Source organism: Homarus americanus, unplaced genomic scaffold (genome assembly GCF_018991925.1).
Source record: "Homarus americanus isolate GMGI-L3 unplaced genomic scaffold, GMGI_Hamer_2.0 scaffold6317, whole genome shotgun sequence".
Lineage (NCBI taxonomy): Eukaryota > Metazoa > Arthropoda > Malacostraca > Decapoda > Nephropidae > Homarus > Homarus americanus.
This window is the reverse complement of record NW_024730668.1, coordinates 142,702-161,810: the sequence shown is the minus strand read 5'-3', so window position 1 is coordinate 161,810 and position 19,109 is coordinate 142,702. Positions and strand designations below refer to the sequence as shown.

General features: G+C 39.6%; 1 protein-coding gene across 1 annotated transcript in view; it reads left to right on the top strand.

The window, feature by feature from the left end:
* Window positions 1-19,109, top strand: part of LOC121867148 (Werner syndrome ATP-dependent helicase homolog) — a gene marked incomplete at its 5' end in the record, with an annotated part of 36,172 nt that overhangs the window by 6,558 nt on the left and 10,505 nt on the right. The window contains 3 exon segments of the mRNA XM_042366899.1: window positions 4,165-4,306; window positions 6,538-6,700; window positions 16,139-16,234. Of these exon segments, the coding sequence (XP_042222833.1) occupies window positions 4,165-4,306; window positions 6,538-6,700; window positions 16,139-16,234 (401 nt within the window).

Below are 19,109 nucleotides of genomic sequence, written 5' to 3'. Positions count from 1 at the left end.
TGAACTGTGGTTGAAGTCCAGCTGGGCATGGGGCGGTACTGTGTGTGACATTTGACAGAGAAACAATCCTAAAGGGATGATGGATTAGTTGGAAATGCATCCGTAAAAAAAAGTTTACTGTACTTTGTACGTTACGTCAATGTTTGGCAACTGTGGTTTCCTTCACATCAATGTTCTCATCAGGCTGGGACGGGGAGTGAAGCTCTGTTCACTACGCTGAATATCATTTATCACTACGCGTCAAATAGTACATCACAAATCATACTAGCATAAAAATACACTGAGTGAAGCTCTGCGTTCATCGCAATATCACGTTACACTAACCATCATCATCAACACATAGCTTACGGGACAACAGACGGGGGGGTTAGTGAGGTCAAACGAGGTGGGGCGGGTCAGAAGGAGGTGAGGTCACACGAGGCGGATGAGGCGGGGTGGGGAGGAGCGGCGCGGGGTGAGGCGAGGCTGGCCAGGCCAAGCCAGGCCGGTGCGATGCAGGGCACGGAACGGCGGGGCGGGGCAGGGATGGGAGGAAGGGTAAGGAGGGTGAGGTGAGTATTAGGACAGGGAGGAGGATTTAGGTTAAAAGACATGTTAGGTTAAAACAGTTAGTACAGACACCGCTTCTATCACTGAAACACAATGGGTACTTCAACACTGACCAACAGTCAAACTGCACTTGGGCTACTGAGAACGTCACAGATCGTGGGGGGGGGGCACTGAGAAATTACGTTAAGCACTGAACATATTGCTAGTAAAAATTCGCTCATACCACGACGAGAGACATTTACTTAAGCTGTAAAGATGACACACTAGGACACTTGTCACGCTACTACGCAGGAACTCCTTATTACGCACTTTTGAACAACACTCAAATTGACGAGCCAGGTGTTATGGCTAGACGGGGGAGGGCATGGGTTTACGTTAAAGTACACTGTCACCTGTAGCAAGGGACGAGGAGGGCGTGGGTTAACGTTATAGTTCACTGCCACCAATATAATGGGGCAAAACTCACAAGAAGAGGATTACATATGTATATAAGAAGTATAGAGAGTAGAAATGTAAAGATAGGAAACTTGTTAGCGTGGCCAGGATGTTATTTACTCAGCGTCAACACGCTTATCTTCTATGTCAATACACATATCTATGCTTCTCAAGGGACAACTTCTCAACCGCCTCTTCGATACAACTATTTATTAATTCACTCAATGACATGGACACATTAATATCACTATTATATCGGGGTACTAACACATTATGTTTTACGTTACTCGACACTGACTCTCGGACAAATTATGAATGAAACACTTCCCACATTAGGTAACTCACCCTAGAGATTGCTCTGACAATGTCTCACGTGTACACCTGACGTAGGCCCAGTGGGTGTTGGCTGGGCTCTTGTATGCGGGACTCTGCTTAGCTGGGGCGTCGTGAAGTCTACCCCTCCGACCTGGGGGGAGGGGGAGGGGACGAGCGTGACTCTGTGCGAGTGGACAGACTGTCCTCTCAATGACCAGCCTCTCTGAATGATGTGTATCAGAATCAACGTGAGAATGAGAATGAGTGTGGACGGGACTGTAGGGCCTTTATATGGGGTCGGACCAGCCGGCTTTTGACCTACCAGCCAATTAACACTAAACTGGTTAGATCTGGATAGCTGTGTTCAGGTGTGGTCATGCCCAGGTGTCTTGATCAGGTGAGGTCACGTGACCCGCTATTTCAAGTAATTAGCAGGCGAGGTCAAGTCCCTTGGGTCTTGGGGTGTGTCCACCTGGTGTGTGGTGGTACCACGAGGTCTCTACACACTCTCTGCTATATGTATTCGCTGTTATATGTGTTATACTTTTCTGGGCTGTAAGCTTTGGTCTGATATTCAATCATTACACATTGTCTATCTGTTCACCTTTCTGCTTAAGTTTTATTTAACCGTTTTTGCATTTAGTTTGGTTTTAGAGATACTGTAGGCTTCTAATGTAATTCCAAAAGAAATTTTATATTTAAAATTTTTTTGTACCTTGAAAATTCTGAAATAAGTTATCTGGGAGTTTAAAAAAGAACCAAAAATGGGCACGAAAGTCGACAACACAATATTTTGAGCATTTTGCTGCCCACACTTTTGTCTAACATGGGTTTGATCATACGCTTTAAGTAAAATGTGGTAATCATTTGTTGAATATGGGGAAAATTTGGTTTTACAAAACACCAGTCATGGTGTTTACTCTGCTACCCCACATCTGCCTCACACCACTGTAAGGTTTATGTGTTTTTGTCTGCCCACTTGTCCTGCCCAAGAACTTTTATTATTATTTTCCATTTTCCTGAGTACCCTTTTGACATGGTCCTTATACTAGATCTGCTACTTTCAAGATACCCCTAAAACATTTGTACTCCCATTCAGGAATTGATTGTAGTATTTTCTCCAAGCATCTTTGATTTCCCCTTTATCAACAATTGCATTACCATGATTTTTGACTAACAATTTCCTTGTTTCTATCTACTTTTTGTCTGGCTGTTCTGAATACCTTTCCTCTTGCATCTTTAGTTTTCAACATATTCACGAATGCATCCTATTCATGCATCTAAACCTTGGAAACCTCTCTTCTGGCCCTGCACTTGGCCTCAATGTATGCTTCCTTGTTACCACCCATTTTCTAAACCTTATTCAAACTTCTTTTCTCCTTTATCATTCAATCCACTGCATCATTCCACTTCCATTCCTGGATGGGCCCTTTGTTCACCCACACATCTTGTGTGCAGAGTTCAGTAGAACATCCTTTATTTTGGCCCAGCATCTTGCTATACAACTCCTCATACTGTTGCTGGCTGTTTCCATTCTTCTCAGCATAAATTGCTTCTCTTACATTCTGTTCCTTCAATTTCCACACTCTCCCTCCCAGAACATACACCTTCCTTTTCCTGCATCATTTAGGTAACATGCTACACACAAGCAATCTCTGCTACTGGGCACATTCTTCCCCTGCTATAACCTTTTCATCCCTAACAAGCTTCCTATCTGGTTTCCTGACAATTATGTAGTCAATCTAGGTTTTGTTTTACCTGACTCATTTTTAAACATTGATTTGCATACAACCATCTTCAGTGCATCCCCAAACTCAATTATTCTTTCTCTTTCCATATTTCTTGTACCATAGCCTTTTCTACCATGCACAACTTCATAATGTCCAGTGTGTACACCAGTATGACCATTTATGTCACCTCCCAATACTGTATACTACAATTTCACTTCCACTCAGCTCTGACTCTATGCAAAAAAATAATATAAGAGATTTAAGATAAATTTGATTGGTTTGGTTGATTCATTTTATCAATCATAATTAATAGTTTCCACTTACCTCATTTATAGGAACAAAACCACTGTTACTTGTATTAGGCTTACTTTACATAAAGTGCCTCTATTTTAAAACTCATTGTTCAATCTTCTTACAAAGTGAATTGTTTTTTCAAAATAGTTATGAATTTCATGTATTTTTTGTAAGGAAATTCTTGTTTTTTAGGTAATTGTGTACCACTAAACTAAATAGTACTTTTTCTTAGGAATTTCCATGTAGAAATGGTTCATGCTCTCAAAGTATGATTGAATGAGAGGAAGTAACTTTGTTCAGAAAATGGGAAAATTAACAATCTGGTCTTCATTCCTTCCTAACAGTCTAGATATATTAGATTGTACTGTACATAATTTGGAGGTATGTATGTCTGGATGAAGTGTAACCAAGAAAATGAAAAGATGGGGTGTAGGTCACACTAGATAAGGGAATGGACATCCAGGAAGTAGCAGTGTGTGTGAATGACAGGAGAGCATGGCTTCAAGTGGCTTAGGGAAAATTAATAATAGTGAATGAAGAATGTGTGTTGGTTATTGGTTCTGGACTCTCTGCAGTGTAACTGGAAAGGGCTGGCAAAAGTGAACAAAATAAAGTTCTTAATTTTATGCATTGAAAAATTGCCTTATAATAGCTCTCCGTCCTTAAAATTTGCACACTATAAAAAATTCTATCTCTTCACATCTGTGTTTAGTGTCTCACATATGATTTCACGTATAATCCATTATATTATGTTCATTCAACTACAGTACTTTAAGATAAAGTTTGGGATTATTTAAGGACTTGTTGAGAACTCTTTTATTAATTGTACTTTATTTTACAGGCATGTCACGGACAGTGTGCCATTGGGTCACTTATACATATACTTCGGGGCTCAAATAATCAGAGAGTGAAGCCACGTTGGAAGACTTTCTCAACATTTGGTGTTGGTAAAAAACGTAATGAATCTTACTGGAAGGCACTTGGTAAATATATTGTCCTCTGTAATAGATATGAAAATGAAATACTGTACAGTATATTTGTATGAATTGACTGCTGTGCAGTTTATTATATGAAATTTTGGTCTGTTATCATTTTAATTCTTTAGTGTACAGTTAACCCTCACTTTACGCGGTCCCACATTCCGCGTTTCCACGTTTACGCGGTGCCCTGCCGGAACCCAGGATGCTCACATTCCGCGGTGCGTGTACCCCTTTACGCGGAGAGCGGCTGGCGAGCCGCGCCATTTTTGGATCCAAACCTCCCGCCATCCGCCATGTTGTGTAAGCGGCGCGAACATGGTGCGCACAAGGTCGCCCAGTCATCAAAACATTACCAGTTCTTCACCCGCCACCCACCACAGCCGGCCCAAGTCAGTGATAGTGATAATTATGGTGAGGATATGGACTTATATGGACTTTGGGGAGTTTAACAAAGAGGCCCTGCAAGCCTCTGTGGTGGATAGTGATACAATTGATACAAGTGACACAGGTGAGGGCCAATAATCTGCCCTCTGCCTCGGAACCAACCGCCCATCCCCGTGTGCCCAGCCATTTTTTCTACTAATGTAAGTGTTAAAAAACCTAATATTATTGATATTTCTCTTAATTATTAATTGTGTGTGCATACCATCATAAAGTTAAGATAATATTTTTACTACAACATAGTTGTGTGTCGTCAAAAAGTGGAGTTTGGGGATCGGCCCGGACTCCATTTCAATTAATCCCATATGTTATGTTATTCACTTTACGCGTTTCTCACTTTACGCGGGACCCTCCGGGTTACATTAACCGCGTAAAGTGAGGGTTAACTGTATACTGTAATGTAATGAGGTATTTGTAATAATAATAATAATAAAAATAATAATAATAATAATAATAATAATAATAATAATAATAATAATAATAATAATAATAATAATAATAATAATAATAATAATAAGAGCTGGTCATTTGTTTCTCAAAAGTGCTACTTCTAAAAATAATCACTCGCGGTCAAAATATTATAAAGTCAAGGACCTGAGAATAAAAAAGAGAAAAAAAAAGTGACAGTTTGTTATCTTTAAGTTTTAATACTTCCCAGACTGTAATTCTCCATCGCTCCATCACCCTCTTCAGGATCGTAAGCTTTAAAAAAAAAAGTCTTAAATTGTTTCTTAAAGGCCTCCACAGAAGTCGGCTGCTTTATGGATGCAGGCAACTAATTGTACAATCTGGATGATGTATAGGAAAAGGGCCAGGCAGCAAAAGAAAGTTTCCATGCTGCTCTAGGCTCCTCAGCGCGTGAGGGATATTATCACTACTACGCAAAATCATTTCGGAACTTCTGGTCAAAGGAATTTACATAGTAGGTTATATAAATGCCTTAAAAGTCATTAGGCAGAGTTCGAACACTATCCTAGGTTTAATTGGAAGTCAGTGCAATTCAATCAAGAACGGGGTAGTGGGAGTGCCCGGTGGGAGAGCAAATATAAGCCTGGCAACCCTGTTCAGCACTGTCCGAACTCTCGTCAGTTGATAATTACAGTAGGTAGGCAGACCCGTAAAGAGTTAAAGTAGTCAACCCGAGACAAAGTAAGTGAATGTAATAATGTCACAAGACACTGTTTGTCCCTAAACTGTTTAACAGCATATAGGTTTTGAATATGAAAGTTGCGAATCTTAACTACTGAATTTATATGCTCTTTAAAATTCAGTTTTGAGTCAGGTACACTCCAAGATTATGAACTTATGTACTTCCCAAAGTTTAAAGACCCAAAATCATCTGTGCTGTCTCCCCTCATATTTCCTTGGATGACAATAATCTCGGTTATGCCATCATTCAACTGAAGTTTTCTCTTAGCCATCCATTAGTTTATCAATGTTCATGAAAATTTGCTTTTGCCATCAATTAAGCAGTTATTCAAGATAACTGTAACAGTTTCTCTTCATGTGATTTTATGTGCAAATTCAAATGTTCATGTGCAACCATGTTTAAAATGAAAATGTAAGTGTATAAGTTGGAAAAGACTTGTAGGTTTTAGTTGATTGTACAAAATGTTAGGAATTAACAAGATGGACAAGGACCTTATTGAAGAAAGAAAATGCCAAAGCAGAACACATCTGCACCAACATTTAGAGCCACCTTGTATCAGTGGGAAAGATTTAATAAAAGTGAAAACTAAATACAGTACTGTAATTGTTATTCATCACTCATCTCTGTGATTTCTGTTTTTCAGCCAAGATGCTAGTTTTTGCAGAATACCTCTCAGAGACAACTGTAGGTGGAGGTGGAAACTTCCGAGGACGTGGTCGAGGCCAACAGGGTCGATTTCAGTCCAATTTCTCATACGATGCCATTGGGGCCACCAGACAAGGAGAGAGTGCATTGATGAATCCTAAGTTAGTTATTTTGATATTTTTTTCAAGCATGCATGTCTTTTACATTGAAAACTGTTTTATTCAGTAATTAACCCGTCAATAGTCACATTATGAATAAAGTATACAGTGCATATTACGTCTCCTGGTCAGCAAAAAATGTAATTTTCTTTTTTATCTCAATTGCTCCCAAACGACCCCAGTATATGTGGAAAAATGGCAAAAACATTTAAATGCCCAATTTTAAGCTCCCACTGGGGTCGCACAGATGGGATGGAAGCGAGGTGTTGCCAACCTTACCCTGTGCACTCGTAGTTGTGTCACTTATAAATACTTTTCATTACTTTTTTTTTTGCTACAAATTACTTGAACCAATTCTATATACCGTGGTATTATATCACACTGAATCGTTTATATCAATGTGCACAATAATTTGTTTACCATATTTTACGGCATATAAGACACCCCATTTTAGCTGGGAGTATTTAGGAAATAACTTTTGTGTGGATTTTCCTCCTGTAGCCATAGTTTTCTTAAAATAATGAATACAGTACCAGTAAATGTTAGGAATAAATAAAAATAATACCAATAAATAAGTAAAAAAAAAAAAAAGTATTGCCAAACCAGTAAATAAAAGCCAAATGAAAGATTAACACAATCACCATATGCATATACTCCCTGGTTGACCATAGCAACGAAGACGCTACCTCTGCTAAATCCCTAGCAGCACTTCCCGCTCCCACACGCCACGCCTCCTCCTGCTCCCCCATTGAGCCAGCTAACTCCTGTGCAAAGAAATGTGTGAGCTCTTAGGACAATTATTTCTTTTACTTTTTTCACAAAATGAAGAAAGTTACATAAATCTATCCAAAAATACAAGATGAAAAACAACCATAACACCTCACAGCTTGGCCCAGTAGCCTGGTGGTTACAGTGACGAGTCTAACCTGGCTACAATGCCGCCAGCAATGTTAACAGATGCAAATGCGAAAAGTTATCTGTAGGTCTTCATTTGTATCAGGTATTTGTAGATTTAAAAATAAATGTGGGTATGGCATTAATAGATTGTAATGCTTTTAAGAGTTCAGAAATGGTTACTGCTTAGCTACCTCTGAAGAGTTGGGTGTCTGCCGTACTGACAGTAATCGTCTCAGGTTATCATCATCATCAGTACAGTAGTTATAAATTGAGCTTTTATATTTGCAGTAATTATTTTTAATTAATTAAAAATAATAATAATGTGTTTAAAATAAGCAATAACGTTTTTATTTCTGGAGTTGGGTTAGGTAGAATTTAGCCTACTGGAGACAGCAACTGGTGGATTTGTTAGCATACAGGAGAGAGCAACTGGTTGATTCATTAGCTTACAGGAGAAAGCAACTTCACATATAGGATGCAGGCAGATTTTTTTGCCATTTTTCAGACAAATAAATGTGTCTTCTATGTCGTAAAATACGGTACAGTATACGTGGCATCATTGCTCCCGTATATGATGACTGATAACAAAGTTGCAACAACTATATTCTGCATTAGTGTATTTTGCATCAGTCTTGCACTTTCTATTTTTCCCTTTCAATGCTGCACTTGCTAACAGGTTCAAATAATGTTTTTTTTCTCTTTTATTTGAAACAAAAAAAATATATATGCTGTGCTATCTGCAAACTAGAAGTAAACAAGGTTATTTAACTCTTTTGAATGATATTGAGAGAGTTTATGCTGTCTGACACAGCTGGCTGCATGGCCTCCATTATCACTGTTTGCTTCACAATAAGTAGGGTCGGGATATATCGTGAGATAGGGCCCAAGGATGTTTGCCATATACTAAATCGCGATATATACAGTAATTAAATGTAATCATTGGGGGAAAATAGGGTTAGGTTCTGGAGGCCAATAAAAGTGACTAAACTGACTCAACAAGTAATTTTCTTACTAACTAAAGCACCAATGAACACCAGACTTGGCAGCTGATGCGCCATCCTGGGAACACCAGACTCGGTCTCAAACGTATCTGTATATTTCCATTGCCTCATTCTTTATCATTGGACCCGAACTAGCAACTTTACGGCATTGCATGTTTTCAATGCATATCTTGAGTGTTTCTTCCATTTCTTGGTAAAGTGGTGGCAGTAAGTGTTGGGTGGTCTTGGAAACTGTTGGTTCAGCAAATGCTGCATGAATGTTGTCTGTCTTCTGTCTGATGCCACAAATGGTGCTTTCATTAACTCCGAAGCGGCGTGTGACAACAGAGGCACTTGCTCCATGTTCAAGTTCGTTTAGAATCTTCATCTTATCACCACCATTGAAGGTTTTCCTCTTCATTTCCTCAATTGAACTGGGAGGAATGGTACTGGTACTAGTACGCTTAGGCACTTTGGTAGACAGTAGTAGAGCACATGGTGACCTTGACTGGAGAGCGCAGCGTCTGCACATCGCAAGAGCTAAAACAGAAAGACTGTGCGGGTGAGCGTGAATGCGTGAGTGAGCAGCCACGGTGGAGTCTCTGGTGAGCAAATAACGCATTTATTTACCATGGCGGTAAATTTGAAATATTTCCTGCCCGATTTCCCTCACGAAATAAATAGATTTATCGCTATACAGTAGGGTCGGGATATATAGCCGCTTTATATAACGATTTATTTATATCGCGGCTACTAAGATTATTGACATTTTCCTATAAATATAGCGATAATTTTTTTTATTTCGCAAGGGAAATCGGGCAGGAAATATTTCAAATTTATCGCGACTACCAAAATTATCGAAATTTTCCAGTTTATAGCGATAAATTTATTTACAGTAGACTCACAACTTACGTGGGGTTATGTTTCTGGGACCTCACATAAAGCCAAAAACCATATAAAGTCAGAAACACCCCTAAAATTGCCCTATATTGCCCCCAAAATATGAGTTGTAAAACTGCACAGTACTTAACCCTTTCACAGCTGGAGGTTACCCTAAGTTGAATAAAATCGTCTGGCGATATCCTGAATAAAATGGCAAGTGCGTGACACGCGGTGAAAGGGTTAATCGAGATAGGTTTTAACCCTTTCACAGCAGGAGGTAACCCTAAACTGAATAAAATGGCAAGTGCGTGACACGCGGTGAAAGAGTTAAATGTACTGTAAAAGACTAAAATTTTTATCTTGTGCAAAATATATGATGTCTATATTCAAATTATTCGCTGTCTTGCAAGAATTCCAGCAATGCAATTTATATTTTGCTAATTTTAGTCTATGACATTTTATAAGATAAAACTAAGCCTAAAACCACTTTCAATCCTGCTGGAAGTGGAGAAGGAGGTGATTTATTATGACAGGGAAGTGGAGAGGGAGGTGATTTATTAAGACAGCTGGGCCAAAGCGCAGACAACGGTTACCTCGTGATATTTATTTATCTGTCATATAGGGGGAGTTTATGTTTTTTCTTATAAAATGTCAATGAATTGACTTAAGAGAATATAATTAACATTGCTGAAATTCTTGTAAGACAGTGATTAATTTGAATATAATCATGCTATAGTTTGCAATAGACATACAAATTTTAGTACAGTTAACCCTCACTTTACGCGGTCCCGCATTCCGCGTTTCCACGTTTACGCGGTGCCTTGCCAGAACCTAACGTGCTCACATTACGCGGTACGTGAGCCCCATTACGCGGAGAGTGTCCGGCGCGACGCTATTTTTAGATTCGCCCCACCCGCCACCCGCCCGCCTGCCTGCCTGTGCTCCTCGCCTCTCCCTCCTCCTCCCTCCGCTTGGGCAAGCCACGCGGTAAGGTTGCGCAGTGTGTGTCTTTGTTGCATTATCACTGACGTCATATGACGTATCGGACTGTGATCGGCCATGCATCCCTATCCCCCTCTGCTGCTAGCTGTAATTGGCTTAAAGTATTATGACGTGTCCACCCGGGGGAGGGAGGAAAGACGACGCTTGACCTAGCCGCGGCAGTTTCATCCCTCAAGGCCACACCGTGTAAACGCGCATCCATTGTTCCGTAAAATGGCTTCCGCCGGACCACCACCCCCAGAGAGAAACCTTTCCTTACCTGGACCCAGCGGCACTAAGCCAAAGAAGACACGACGTTCCTTAAGCTACGAGGTGAAGTATACCATCATCCAAGAGTTGGAGAAAGGAACAAGGCAGGTTGATCTGGTGCTCCAGCATGGTGTGAATGAATCTACGATTTGAAAAATAAAGAAGGATGCAGCCAAGATAAAGGAGCACATGAAGATCACAAAGTCTACAGGTGCTTCTATGATCAAGTATTTTCACAACCAGGTGCTTCTCAAGACAGAAAAATTACTTGTGAGGTACTTGGTGCGTCAGGCGCGACGGAACATGGCGGTCGACACGCGCTCTGTTAAGGACTACGCACGTGAACTGTACATGGCAGTGGCACGAAAGATGGGAATTACAGAGCCCAAACCCTTTAATGCTTCCTCTGGGTGGTTACAGAGGTTTAAGATCCGGAACAAGATCACCAATATAAACATTGGTGGTGAAGAAGCGAGTGCTGACCGTGCTGCGGCTAGGGAATTTCCTCCGTTTTTACGTGAGATTATGGAGGAAGGACAGTACAGTGACGACCAGGTGTTTAACATGGGCGAATCTGGTCTTTTCTGGAAAAAGCTACCTTCCAAGTCCTTCGTTGTAAAGAATGCCAGCAGGATTCGGGGCCGGAAGAGGCAGAAGGAACGCATCACCGTCCTGTTTACCACCAATGCCTCCGGTACCTGTAAGCTCAAGTTATCGGTGATCCACACAGCACGCAAGTCGCATGCCTACAAAACCATGGACATGACCAAGCTAAATGTCCACTGGCTGACCGCACGTAAGGCGTGGATGTTCTCTACACTGTCCCTCTCCTGGTTTGATGACTGTTTTGTTCCCGATGTAAAGAAATTCTGTGAGCGACAGAATGTGCCATTCAATATTTTGTTGCTGCTGGATAACGCACCAGGACACTCGCCCCTACTGTTAGATCGTCACCCCAACGTAAAAGTGGTCTTCCTTCCTCCCAACACTACGTCTATATTACAGCCCATGGACCAAGAGTTAATCTGTAATGTAAAAGCTGCATTCTCAACAAAAAAATTCCAGCTCCTGAACGACTACACCAACACCAGGGAAGAGTTGCGTAACCTGAGTGACACCACCACCGATAGCAAGAGCGAAGAAGATGAGGATCAACAGTTGGCACAGCAAAAAATACTGTTCAAACAATTCTGGAGAGTATTTAACATCAAGAAAGCTGTGGACTTCTTGGTGGAGTCATGGGATCAGCTGTCTATTGCTACAATTCGTCACGCATGGAGACATGTGTTGCATGGAATACCAGGTGAGAGGAGGAGTCAATCTGTGACTGGTGAGGTTCAGAATGTTGCAGTAGCAGTGGACCTTGCCAGAGAAGCTGCGCAGACTGTTACAGTTCCAGGCTTCTCCGAGACCACCAACGACGACATCCTGGAGGTGATCAGAGATCCTGAAGTGACTGCCGACGAGATGTTGGAAGAAGATCACGTCAGTGAAGAGGAGGAAGAAGGTGCGTCATTCTCCGAAGAACACAGTTTAACTCATAGTGATATTAAGGGTGCCATGGAGTGTGCAGAGAAAATGAAGTCCTTCCTTTCCCGCGACAATGACCGCTATGAAGTCTTCCATACCCGGCTGGGGCAGGCTATGGAGCTGTACATCACGGTGTATCACGACAACATAAACACCAGCCGTCAAAAAAGCATAACCGAGTTCTTCGCCCGCAACCCACCACAGCCAGCCCAAGCCAGTGATAGTGACAGTGAAGATGACTTTGAGGGATTTGTCAGGGAAGCCCTGACAACTGTAAGTGACAGTGATGGTGATTCACCTAGTAATGGTGATTCACCTGAGGGCCAGTAATCTGCCCTCTGCCTCGGAACCAGCCTCCATCCCCGTATGCCGACCCATCTCTTCTACTACCGTAAGTGTTCCACCTAACTTTTAGTTTTTCTAACCTAACCTTTATTTTTCCTATGTTAACCTTTATTTTTCCTAACCTAACCTCTTCTATTTTACCTGTTTTTTCATACCATCATAAAGTTAAGATAAAATTTTTACTACAACATAGTTGTGTGTCGTCAAAAAGTGGAGTTTGGGGGTCGGCCTGGACTCCATTTCAATTAATCCCATATGTTATGTTATTCACTTTACGCGTTTCTCACTTTACGCGGGACCCTGCGGGTTACATTAACCGCGTAAAGTGAGGGTTAACTGTACTGTACTTAATTAGTACATATGACTAAAAATTTTATCTCGTGCAAAATATATGATGTTAATATTCTAATTATTCGCTGTCTTGCAAGGATTCCAGCAATGCAATTTATATTCTGCTATCTTTAGACTGTGCCATTTTATGTCAAGTTTAATCACTTTTATTGGTCTACAGAACCTAACCCTATTTTACCCATTGATTACGTGCAATTATATATGGCAATTTAGTATATAGCGAACATCCTTGGACCCTATCTCGTGATATATCCCAACCCTACTGTATATTGGAAAATGTTGATAATTTTGGAAGTCGCGATATAAAAAAATCATTATAAAAATCGGTATATATCCCAACCCTACTGTTACTTTATTTATAAATGTTAAAGGTATAAAACTATTATTAAGTACAGGCAGTCCCCGGGTTACGTACGAGTTCCGTTCCTACAGATATTTTTGAATCAAACCCTACTTACAGAACAATGTTTAAAATCCCACTTTATTGTAGCCTAAGTCCTTATATACATCTAAAATCACTTAATTTAAGAGAAATGGAGAAATAGAATGATAAAATACAGTAAATGATAGGAAAAAATAAGTCATCAGGTAAAGGTAGTAGGTAGCCATCAAACAGGAAGGTTCTACCACCTAGGAAGATATTGGAAACATAATGTATTGTCTAATGGTAGACCCTGCTGCCATATGGCATCACAAAAATTGTAACAAAGTCCTAGGTTGCTCATCTGACTTTCTGCCTCATTTACATAAAATTGCAGGGTCTCAATTGTTTTTCTTTTTTTTGACACCACAACATATATTGTATATTATTTCTCACACGTGATTTGTTCTCATAATTTTTTCAATTTTTGCATACCTAACCCACAGGGTAATCCGCGTATAGTTGAAACTGCTTTAGAAAAATACAAGGTGTCCAAAAAGGAACCAAACTTTTTAAAAAACAAATTTATTGCTTTACTTACAACTTAATCAGACTTGTCTCCCTCAAAGTACTCCCCTCCACTGTTGATACACCGCCCCCAACGTTTTTTTCCAGTTCTGGAACGCGTTTGAAGGGATGGTGCGCAGGTCTCATAGCGAATTTTCTAATATCTCTTCCATCGTTTGAAATCGGCGACCTTTCAGGGTGGATTTCAAGTTTGGGAACAAAGAAAGTCTGCAGGGACCAAATCTGGAGAGTAGGGCACCTGGGGGACGATAGTCGTCTCGTGCTTCGCCAAAAAGTCACGGATAAGGAGCGACGGGTGAGCAGGTGCATTGTCATGATGCAGCATCCAGGTCTTGTTTGTTCACGCCTCAGGCCTCTTCCTTTGCACTGCCTCCCTCAAATGCTTCAGTGCCTTCAAATAAAACCCTTTATTGACTGTCTTACCACGTGGAACAAACTCATGATGAACGATGCCCTTCCAATCAAAAAAGACGATCAACATCACCTCCATATTTGAGCGACTCTGACGTCCAGATTTGGGATCGTCTTCGGTGGATGTTTTTCCCCTTTTGAAACGCTGGTACCACACGTGACATTGCGCACGGCTCAAACAATTCTCTCCTTAAGTCTGTTGCAACAGTTGAAAAGCCTCCTTAAAAGTTTTTCTCAATTTGAAACAGAATTTCACGCAAACATGTTGCTCTTCAAAATCTTTCATTGTTCAACTTGCAACAAATCGCCAAGTGCACTAAACACATGTTCACTCTAGCGCGTGTAGCTCGATGACTAATTGACGTGGCGTGATGCGGGTAGTGTTAGACTAAAGGTCAAGGTCACCGCTACACAGTGCTCCCGTTGAGAGCACTCTGCACTGGCTCGTTGCCGCGCTATTTAAAAAGGTCTGTTTCTTTTTGGACAGACCTTGTATGCTTAAGTTGTGAGTCTACTGTATTGCTAAAAGTGGTGTAGATGTACAGTATTGTAGTGTAGTATTACTGGAAAATAATGTTATGATTATGTTATAAGTGTATTTATTTGTGGAATTTTTATTATTTTTTTTCATTACAATACTTGCTCTACCAAACACAAAGACAGCCTGTCGACCGACTGCGTGTGTGTTGCGAAGCACTTTTATGAAAAATAATGCAAATAAAATATTCTAAATGAATTATTTATAGCAAATAAGTATTATGATCAGTAAATATTTGCATTACTGGCCATCCCGGACACAAAGGCAAGCTAAAAGTAGCTGCTAAGTGCGTAGGTGACCACGAGGCTCTCAGTCGTAACAACCTGCCCCCTTCCTCCCTCCGCGCTGCCAGGGAAGTTTTGAGAGGGTCAATATATAATTTTTATGACTTCTTTTTTATTGTTTTATCATTTAAAAAGGTTAAAAATAATTTTTGGAAAAGATGATTTTTCTCGATTTACCCCTGGGTGGGGGATACGGCCAGCGGCACCGTAACCCGGGGCTTAAGGGTTAAGGATTAGTATATCTATTAGATAACGTTTACCCATAAATGAGGCAAAGATGATAAGTAGACAAGTAAGATACAGTAGAAGTCCAAAAATCCGGACTGCTTGGGGATTAGGTTGGTCTGGATTTTTGGATTTCCGGATTCTCAGGCAGTACTTTTAAAATTTAAATTTAAGGAGGAATAAAGAAGAGATGAACAGGTACATTTTGATAGTTTATTCATTAGCAAATATAGCATGCTTCATTTATCAAAATGAGCAGTTTTAAGGAAAAAGCTGTGAATTCTAGAATTTTATTCTTTGTCTCTTTTATATCATAAATTGTAGACTTTCCAATGTCGTATGTTTCCATTAGAACAGTATTGCTCACACCACGTTCTAGTTTCTTAATTATTTCAAGTTTGTCACTCAATTTCAACGTGTTCTTCTTTCTCTTCACACAACGAAGTTTATCTACTTTAGGAGCCATTATTATGGGCTTGTACAGTACAGTACACTGTAAATGAAAAGAGTAGGACTCAAAATTACATACGTTGTCACAGTTTGATTGCTTGTTTTAAAGTGGCGACCACGTGGTCGCTTGTTGTTGCTGTGCAGCTGTGGCACTCACGCATGCGCACATACACACAAAAGCCCGCTAAAAAAAAAAAAAAAAATCCTAAAAGTCTGGATTCTCGGGTGGTCCGGATTTCTGGCATCCGGATTTTTGCTCACTAAGTGGCCTGTCAGTTTGGTGTAAGGTCTAAGCCTTAAATCTATCCAGTACTGAAGAAAATGTCAACTAAAATATTCTCTTTACAGGTGCAAGATTCTTTTGAAGCCATCAACCACAATGTTAGACGAAATGCGATATGTAATAAAGAGAGATGTCACCAATAATACTATATTTAACCCCAGGTATGAGAGGCTGGAATTTTGTAAGTACAGTACTGTATTTAGTGTTAATTCTCATTGTGTCACAATAAAGTGATATAAATATCTTTGTAATAGTGTCAGCAGAGATTATGAATTTATAGTGCAGTACAGTAATCCCTCGCCAACTGTAAGGGTTATACTGCACATATACAGTATATACAGTATTATAGAAATCTCCCACAGTTGGCAAAAACATGATTGTCAAGGGCTGGGGCTCTTGGGAAATAAGGTGTAACAGCTGATCTCTCCCGTTGGGCAACAGAAAGTCAGATATACAACAACCAACTTTATTCTTGTAGTAATGTCATATTCACCTGTGACAAGTACACAAAAAACACACAAACAGTCCCCAAACATGTCCTGACTATTTATTATGTACTGTATAGGGAAATAACAGATATGACCTAACAATTAAAGAATTAGTCACAGATATATTTCATGGATATGGCCACACATGCGGTCGACAAGATGACGACTTAACAACAAAGTGGCACACGCCTTCAGGAGAGATGTAATGCTGACATGTTGTATAAAGCTGTGCTGTGCATTGCAAGTATTAAAAGTATATACAAAATGTAGAAAACTATAATGGTACAGTCCCCATTAATGCCATGTGCTTGGTTTTGATGCTTCCATTAGCAATATAGATATGAGTACAGAATAAAGGTTTTATACCCTACAAGGTTTTTATGTGCAGATATGTGTATGAAAAGTTTTGTAGATTTAAAAAATAGGTTAAATTTTTATCTTAAGATCATAAGTGTGTTATGGCAGAGAACATAAACCTAGGGGGCTGGGTCAACAGAGTAGATTTGTATCTGCTTCATACGTCTAGCAGCTACACTTCGCAGTTGTCCCAAAGTGCGCTCACTCATGGATGTAACGTTTCATTACATTTATTTTACAGTCTCTCCTCGACTTACGACGGGGTTCCTCCCCGACAACCAGGTCGTAAGTTGAAAAGGCGAAAATAATACATACAAATTCTAAAAGAAATATACAGTACAGTAAAAGTAATTAATAATGAAAATTGAATAAAGTGTTACGTGCACTTACCTTTAATGTAATTAGCTGAATGCACACGGGGGCTCAATCATTTTTTAATTAAACATGGAGACTACATTAATTGGATGAAGCAGAGGAGGAGACAGGGCCGTCTTATGTCTGGGTTGTCGTAAGTCGAATATGTCGTTAGTCGAGGAGAGACTGTATTTTATTATTTGACTGATTTATTCTCATATTTTTATTGATGCTTATGTTACTATACTGAAAATTTTTGTGGTACAGAAAATAGTAAAATCTTCGAAACATAGAATGCAGTATATTTTTCATCAGAATTTTGGCCTAAGGTCAAGGCCGTATTTAGATGGGAGGGGGGGTTTATGGGGATGAAAACCCTCCCCAAAATTTCAGCATAATGTTTAATTGGGACAGTACCTCATCCCAAAGTGGGCCCTAAAAACTCCTATTAAGGAGCGGTGCTGACGTTCTATCTTATAGTTGATGGGGACACGCTTAGAAGAGTAGGCTATATATATACCTGTATATTGTTATAGAATCCTTTAAACACCAATTATTCAATTGAATTCCAAAATGGCTGCCAGTTCTGTACTCTGGGGTATTTTATTACTTAAATCACAATTTTACCTTGAAAAATATGTTGTAAATTGCAGGTATAAATTATTCTATACCAAATAATATAACTTAAAAAGAGAGAGAAAGAGGCATCTGGCAGTCTTATTATGTCCTATGTTTGTGGTATAAAGCATTTATCGACCGAAAGCTTGCAACTCCCTGCTGAGTTCTACTGAACATACTGTAAGCCTGGAACCTTCTGCTGAATACCACTGAATATACAGAACTGAGTTAATGACTCTTCTTCACCAACTTTTGTGTTTTGTCATTATATATTAAAAGGGTGGGCCCTTAATTAGTTATAATAGCAATATAATAATACTGTATGTCATAAAATATAAAAACGTGATAAATTGGCTAGGCACGAGATGGAGAGCGAGAGATGCTTATTACACAATTACACTTACACAAATACTGGCAGGTTCAAAGGAAGCATGATACTGAGTACTCTGTCAGCCTTTGTTGTGAAAAGAAACAAACAGTCACTTGAAGACCAGAATAAAGCTGAAGACCCTATACAGCCTAAGCCTATACTGCATGAGTCTGATGAACATGATGATGGGCAGGATTGTACCTATGATTTATCTACTTCAGAAGAATCACACTTCAACAACCCTTTGTCTGAATTCTGATATGGCAAAGAGTATGACATTGGGAGATTTATTGGTGTTAAAGTTGATGATGGGACGAAAGAGAAACTGTAGCAGTCCCCACTGTCACCTATTCATTCTTATAAGTTCCCAGTGGACCCCAAGAGAGTTTCAGTTTCATTTGGTGTGGTTGGAAAGGTTTTCTTGGCTAGTTTATTCTAAAAAACTTGAAGGTGATTTTTATAAGAGATGTGTCCATTTTGGTAAAGAGTTTGTTGGCAAAGGTAGTCATCAGCATGTTTTTGTTTAAAACATAACGGTTATTTTGTTATACAAATTATTCACCTTTGATGCCACAATAAAATGCACCTAAGTACGGGTAAATGATTATTTGTTTGAATGCATGTATTCATTTGTACTGTATATGATTGCTGTACAATATTACAGATATTATATAGTTAATTTACTTCTGCTATAAATATTCATGAATATTTAAATCATTCAACGTTCTCATGATACGGAATATTTATTTATTTATTTATTTGTTTATTGTAATTATGCTTGGAAGGTTATCAGTTGTTTCACACCAAAACATGCACTGATAGACCCAAATTGGATTTTTAATGAATTTA